The following is a 6,821-nucleotide window of genomic DNA, read 5'->3' as shown; positions in this document are numbered from 1 at the left end:
GGAGACAGAGACTCCTCCAGCAGCACAGTGAGGGCTGAAGAGGTTTAGCAAGAAGCTGACCAAGTCCCTGCCCCCTTTGCTGCATGTCCAGAGAGCATGAACCTCCCTTTGTCTGTGTGCTCAGGGCTGCTCTGATCCTCTCTTGGGGAGTGGCCAGCAGAGAGGTTTGTGCAGGGCAGAGGTGAGCACAGAGTGGGTGTGGTGGGGCAGGGCCAGGGAGGAGACCTGGGTCCAGAGCAAGATCTCCTGGCAAATGCATCTGCAGGCAGCAGAGGCCTGGTCAGGCAGTGGGAGGAAGGTGCAGGCAAGGGCTGGGAGAGGCTGTGTGGAGGCAGCTGTCTTGTGGTGCTGGGCTGCAGCTGTGTGCTGGGGGTTGTGTGCTTGGCAAGGAGCTGAGTCTGCACTTGTTCAGACCTCCCATCTTCAGCAGCCCTGGCTGTGTGCTGTGCCTGTGCTGCCTGGCTTGGGAGCTGCCCCCAGCAAGGCTGAGCTCTGCTGCCTGGTCCTGGGCAGTGCTGAGCCATCCCTTGCAGGTCAGTGTTCTCCTCTGTGGTCTTAGCTTGTATGTGGCAGGGGCTGTGTCCTTCTCTGTCCATCAGCCCTGCTGCTGTGTGCTGGGCAAGAGCAGAGTTTGCAGATCTGCTCCTTGGAGCAGCCCAGCAGGGAAAGAAGGCAGAGTGGGGCAAGAGCAGGACCCCAGCCCATGGCTGATGCCTGGGGCACCTCCCAACCTCCTCCACCCATCATGCCCACCACATTTCACTCCTCCAGGGTCTCCAAGGACATCAGCTGTGGTGGGAGTCTGGGAGCTCCCCAGGCATGTGTGTGGGTCAGTTGTGTGGCAGGAGGTGACGTTTGGGGTTGGGATGTGGAGTGTGGCTGGGAGAAAGTTGGAGGTGGTTTGGACTTTGGTCAGTGCTGTTTCCTCCTTTGTCTGAGCCAGGAGAGATGAAAGGAGGGGCCTATGCCAGGAACCACCCTGCCAATGGTGCCAGGCTCGATCACAGTGGGACAAGACCTCTTGTAAGTGCCAAGGTGCCTCAGGCCACTGCTCACAGGAACCTGAGGTCTCAGCACAGGTATTGGAGGTCTGACCTTTCACCATGGCAGGAACTGGGGTTTTAAGAGCCCCTCTCTTTTCCTTGCCCCAGCTGAGTGTTTTGGGTGTTGGGAGTCAGGGCCTGTCATGCCCCAGGCAAGTCAAGGTTTGAGGCCCTGGGCTCAGGTGCTTCCGTCTTCCCTAGGCCACAGCAGTGACTTCTTCCCCCACCAACATGGCCTCAAACAATGATCCAGAGAATAGCTGGGAGGAGAAGTACTCCTAGAACAAGATGAAGGAGGAGAAGCGTAGCCCAAAGGAAGAGGATGAGAAGGTGGAGAATGCGGAGGAGAATGATGACTATGATGATGATTTGTATGAGGAAGAGGAGGAAGATGAAGGTGAGCAGGATGAGGAAGAGAAGGAGGATGAAGGCACAGCAGGCCCCTCTGTGCCAGGTGAGCAGCTGAATCAGTGCCCTGAGTGTGGGCAGAGCTTCTCAGCTGTCTCCGAGCTGATGAAGCATCACTGCCCCCACCCTGGCCCCCGACCCTTCATCTGTGGTGACTGTGGCAAGAGGTTCAGGTGGAGGTATGACCTCACGCGGCACTGCCTCACCCACAGCAGTGAGAGATCCTTCACCTGCAGGGACTGTGGCAAGAGCTTCAAAACCAGCTCCAACCTCACCATCCACCGCCGCATCCACACCGGAGAGAATCTGTTCCCCTGTGCTGAGTGCGGCAAGAGCTTCACCACGAGCACTTTATTCATCCAGCACCAACTCACCCACAGCAGTGAGAAATCCTACAGCTGTGCCCACTGTGGGAAGAGCTTCACACAGAGCTCCACCCTCATCAAGCATCGTCTTGTGCACACTGGTGAGAAGCCTTTCACCTGTGCTGACTGTGGCAAGAGCTTCACCTACAGGTCCAATCTCACCGAGCATCGTCGTGTGCACACTGGTGAGAAGCCTTTCACTTGTGCTGACTGTGGCAAGAGCTTCACCCGCAGGTCTATTCTCAAAAATCATCGCCGCAGCCACACCACTGAGCAGCCCACAGTGCTGGGAGGCACAAGCAGATCCAGCCAGGGTCTGTTGGGTTAATGGTGACCCCTGAAAGGGCCTTTCCAGCAGATTGAACCAAAATCACCTCTTTTTTCACCTGCATTTGTCAGAGGCTAGGGACTGCAGCAGGATCAAACACCTCCTGCCATTTTGAACACCAATCAGTGCTGATGAGAACAATTACAGTGCTGAGTCAGCACAGCAATGGACCTTTATGTCCAGTTCAGGGAGGTCAAATTGAGGTTCTCAGAAAAGCCTTGAGAGTGTCTTGGTGGGAGCTGTCCCAGGAACGTCTCCGAGGGTATTTTGTCGAGGGACTCAAGGGATGTTAGGTTTTTTGGGGGTCTGAAGGTTTCTAGGATTGATTTTTCAGAATCTTTGGAAGGCATAGAGGGGATCTCAGGGAGGTGTTTGGAAGCACTCAGAAAGCTTCTGTCAGCTTTCCACTAAGGGGCTCTGCTGCTTTCCAGCAGGCCTGGTGCTTCCACAAGACTTCTTCCTAGCTCAGCAGTGTTCCTGCTGGATTCCTGCTGACCTGGGGCTTCCCTCAAGCTTTCCACCCACCCAGAAGTGGGAAGAGATTTTTTTTTGAGTGCTGAGCAGTTTTTAGAAGCCTGAAGAGTGTAAAGAGTTAAATGATTGCAAGAAAGGATGCTGTGGCTCAGCACAGTGCCCAGAAATACTCCCCCAGGACGTCTGTCTTACACTTGGCTCTGAACTTAGCTCTGCAGCTCTAAGCAGTGTGCCTGGCCGAACCGTGAGCTGTTGCTACGCAAGCTGGAGCTGGCTGAGCTGCTGCACAAATCCACAAGTTGTGTGCTCCAGATGCTGCCTTGGAAGCTGAAAGTGAGTGTGCAAATGTCATGGTCTTCAGGTGGAGAGAGCCCTATGCACAGCACAAGCTCAGTGTGGAGCTATTCTACGTGCAGAGAAGCCCAGAAGGACACTTGGGCAAGGAAGTGGCAAGCAGCTAAGGAAGTGCAAGTGCATGTGGGACTGGTGTGTCGGTGTGAGCTGAAATTCCCCCCCCCACCGACAATAACCAGGCTAGCCCAGTCTGGAAGCAAATGAAAAGCTGTATTTACAAGCAGAGTCTAAAATCTACCATGAAATGCAATGAATATGTACAAATATACAAAATTCACAACATTCACAAATATATACAATCAACAGAAAAAGCACAACCGATCTCCCTTTGCTTCCCCCCAAGGGGACCCTCCCAAAGGGGCCTCCCTCTCTCAGGAGCTTCCCCCCCAGACCCCCTGGACAGAGAAGCAGAGTTAGTTAAGCAGAAAGTTGTTAACTTAGCTGCCAAGGTCAGTGTGTTATCTTCAGCCAGAAGAGAAGAAGAAACAGCAGCCAGACAGCCCAGCAACTGCCCCCACTGCCGAACGCAGAATGTGCAGAATGCCTACTTTGTTTTGGGTAATAGTTCTTAAACATTTCTATCTATCCAATGGAAGTGTTTAGAACAATCGTTATTTTGCTTTCTTACACCCAATAGTGACTTATTTACATTCTTTCACTTTCTCTGTTCTGAACTTTGCAAGGAAAAATTAAAAAGACAGTTTCAAACCATCACAGTCCACCCCTTCTAAACAATTCCATTGGCTGCTACTATCATTTATCTAATCTAAAATAATATCTACAACACTAGGTGAATAAAGACCATAGTCCATTCCGGCTGTTTCAGATGTAGATAATTCAAAAGAGTCAAATCACAGGAAAAACAGCAAACAGCTTGTTTCCTCGCAGATGGAGCGAAGAAAGGAACAGGGACTCTCAGGTGACTCAGGGCTCTCAGGGTTCGTGCACCGTAGATCTCATGAACTCTCCTCTTGGGCGCGATGCTGTGTCTGCGCAACACTCTGAATTTAACCTCTCTCAGCCAAAGTTAGATTTCTTTGTGGAATACACTGAATTTCACCATTTTCTTGCATCACCCAATAGGTGTGACCAGGACCTTCAGCAGAAACCACCCCTCGGACAGGTTTGGCCTCTCCTGAAGGAGAAAATACCCAAACAGTTTTGCCTAACAGATTCTTTTCTCTGATAACAGGAACTCTATCACCTTCCTCCTTTCGCAACAAATCTGATTGGGCAGGTCCAGCTCGATTCACTGAACCTCTACTATTCACCAACCAGGTTGCTTGTGCTAAATGTTTCTCCCAGTTTTTCAAAGATCCACCCCCCATGGCTTTGAGAGTGGTTTTCAGCAAACCGTTGTAGCGTTCGATCTTCCCTGCAGCTGGTGCATAGTAGGGAATGTGGAATATCCACTCGATGCCGTGCTCTTTGGCCCAGTTTTTCACAAGATTGTTCTTGAAATGAGTTCCGTTGTCTGACTCAATCCTCTCTGGAGTTCCATGTCTCCACAGGATTTGTCTCTCCAGGCCAAGAATGGTGTTACGTGCAGTTGCATGAGGAACTGGATAAGTTTCCAGCCATCCAGTGCTCGCCTCTACCATAGTCAGCACATACTGCTTACCAGATGGAGAACGAGGTAGAGTGATGTAGTCAATCTGCCAGGCTTCACCATACTTGTACTTGGACCATCGGTCACCGTACCACAAGGGCTTGATCCGCTTTGCCTGCTTAATAGCAGCACAAATGTCACAGTCATGGATGACTTGTGTGATAGCATCCATGGAAATGTCAATGGATCTGTCACGAGCCCATCGGTAGGTTGCATCTCTGCCTTGATGTCCTGACGAGTCATGGGCCCACCGAGCTAAGAACAGCTCACCTCGGTGTTTCCAGTCAAGATCAGGATCAGGATCAGAGTTTGTGTCCACCTGGGAAACTCTTGCAGCTAGATCTGCCTGATGGTTGTGTTGTTGTTCCTCAGTAGCTTTGCTCTTAGGAATGTGAGCATCGATGTGTCTCACTTTCACTGGGATTCTCTCAATGCGAGCAGCAATGTCTTGCCACAGATCTGCAGCCCAGATTGGCTTTCCTTTCCTCTGCCAGCCATTCTTCTTCCAGTCTTTCAGCCAACCCCACAAGGCATTGGCTACCATCCACGAGTCGGTGTAGAGATAAAGCTTTGGCCATCTCTCACGTTCAGCTACGTTAAGAGCTAGCTGGACAGCTTTTACCTCTGCAAATTGACTGGATTCTCCTTCTCCATCTCTCGCTTCTGCAACTCTGCGCGTTGGGCTCCACACTGCAGATTTCCATCTCCGCTTGTTCCCAACAAGACAACAGGAACCGTCTGTGAACAAAGCATATCTCTTGTCATCATCAGACAGATCACTGTAAGGAGGAGCTTCCTCAGCACGAGTTACTCTCTCCTCTGGAGGTTTTGCACAGCTTGTGCCTTCTGGCCAGTTTGTGATCACCTCCACCAAACCAGGCCTTTCGAGATTTCCCATTCGAGCTCGCTGTGTTATCAGAGCCATCCACTTAGACCAGGTAGCATCTGTTGCATGATGTGGTGAAGAACCTTTGCCTTTGAACATCCAATTCAGAACTGGCAATCTAGGAGCTAGAAGAAGTTGTGACTCAGTTCCAATCACTTCAGAAGCAGCTTTCACTCCTTCATAAGCAGCTAAAATCTCTTTCTCTGTTGGAGTGTAGTTTGCCTCTGAGCCTCTGTAGCCACGACCCCAGAAACCAAGAGGACGTCCTCGTGTCTCCCCTGGAGCTCTTTGCCATAAGCACCAGGTTGGACCATTGTCACTCGTGGCCGTGTACAGAATGTTCTTAATGTCTGGACCAGTTCAGACAGGTCCCAGACCCATCGCTTGGACTACCTCTCGCTTGATCTGGTCAAAGGCTGCTTGTTGCTCAGGACCCCATTGGAAACTGTTTCTCTTTCGAGTCACATCATAGAGAGGTTTCACAATCTGACTGTATCCAGGAATGTGCAGTCTCCAAAATCCCACTATGCCTAAGAAACGCAGAGTTTCTTTCTTGTTGATGGGATTTGCCATGGTGGAGACTCTGTTTATCACATCCATTGGGATGTGACGGCGACCATCTTGCCACCGCACTCCCAGAAACTGGATTTCTCTGGCAGGTCCTTTCACCTTGTCTCGCTTGATAGCGAAACCAGCTTGCAAGAGAATGTCAAGGATTTTGTTACCTTTCTCGAAGACTTCTTCAGCAGTCTCACCCCAGACGATGATGTCATCGATGAACTGAATGTGTTCTGGAGCTCCACCTTTCTCCAAAGCATCATGGATCACTGCATGGCAGATGGTTGAACTGTGAATCCACCCCTGGGGCAAACGATTGAATGTGTACTGAATGCCTCTCCAGGTGAAAGCAAACTGAGGCCTGCATTCCTCTGCTATGGGAATAGAGAAGAAAGCATTAGCAATGTCTATGGTAGCATACCATTTGGCCTGCTTGGATTCCAGCTCATATTGGAGTTCCATCATGTCTGGTACAGCTGCACTCATGGGTGGAGTTACTTCATTCAAGGCACGGAAATCAACTGTCAGACGCCACTCTCCATTCTGCTTTCTCACAGGCCAGATTGGACTGTTGAAAGGTGAATGAGTTTTGCTGATGACCTTCTGACTCTCCAACTGACGAATCAAGTTTTGAATGGGCACCAAAGAGTCACGGTTGGTTCTGTATTGTCTGTGATGCACAGTTTGAGAAGCAACCGGCAGCTTTACATCCTCTATCTCATGTTGTCCCACAACTGCAGATTCATCTGAAAGCTCAGGTCTAATGGACAACTTCAATTTTCCTCCATCAATTTCT

The 6,821-nt window shown here is 50.6% G+C and overlaps 1 protein-coding gene across 1 annotated transcript; it reads left to right on the top strand.

Annotated features, from left to right (window-relative positions):
- The first annotated feature begins 1,331 nt into the window (after positions 1–1,331).
- Positions 1,332–2,288, top strand: LOC128980571 (gastrula zinc finger protein XlCGF67.1-like). Its single transcript, XM_054399035.1, has 2 exons — positions 1,332–1,414; positions 1,535–2,288. The coding sequence occupies exons 1-2, from the start codon at positions 1,332–1,334 to the stop codon at positions 2,142–2,144; spliced, it is 693 nt and encodes a 230-aa protein (XP_054255010.1). The 3' UTR covers positions 2,145–2,288.
- Positions 2,289–6,821: the final 4,533 nt, after the last annotated feature.

The sequence above is a fragment of the Indicator indicator genome, unplaced genomic scaffold (genome assembly GCF_027791375.1).
Source record: "Indicator indicator isolate 239-I01 unplaced genomic scaffold, UM_Iind_1.1 iindUn_scaffold_297, whole genome shotgun sequence".
NCBI lineage: Eukaryota > Metazoa > Chordata > Aves > Piciformes > Indicatoridae > Indicator > Indicator indicator.
The sequence above is the reverse complement of the archived record's forward strand: the minus strand, read 5'-3'. Positions and strand labels throughout refer to the sequence as shown.

Coding starts and splice junctions, on each gene's coding strand:
- LOC128980571 (XM_054399035.1), top strand. CDS start 1,332: ATGAAGGAGGAGAAGCGTAGCCCAAAGGAAGAGGATGAGAAGGTGGAG. Junction 1,415..1,534: donor GATGACTATGATGATGATTT/GTATGAGGAAGA, acceptor GTGTGGGCAGAG/CTTCTCAGCTGTCTCCGAGC.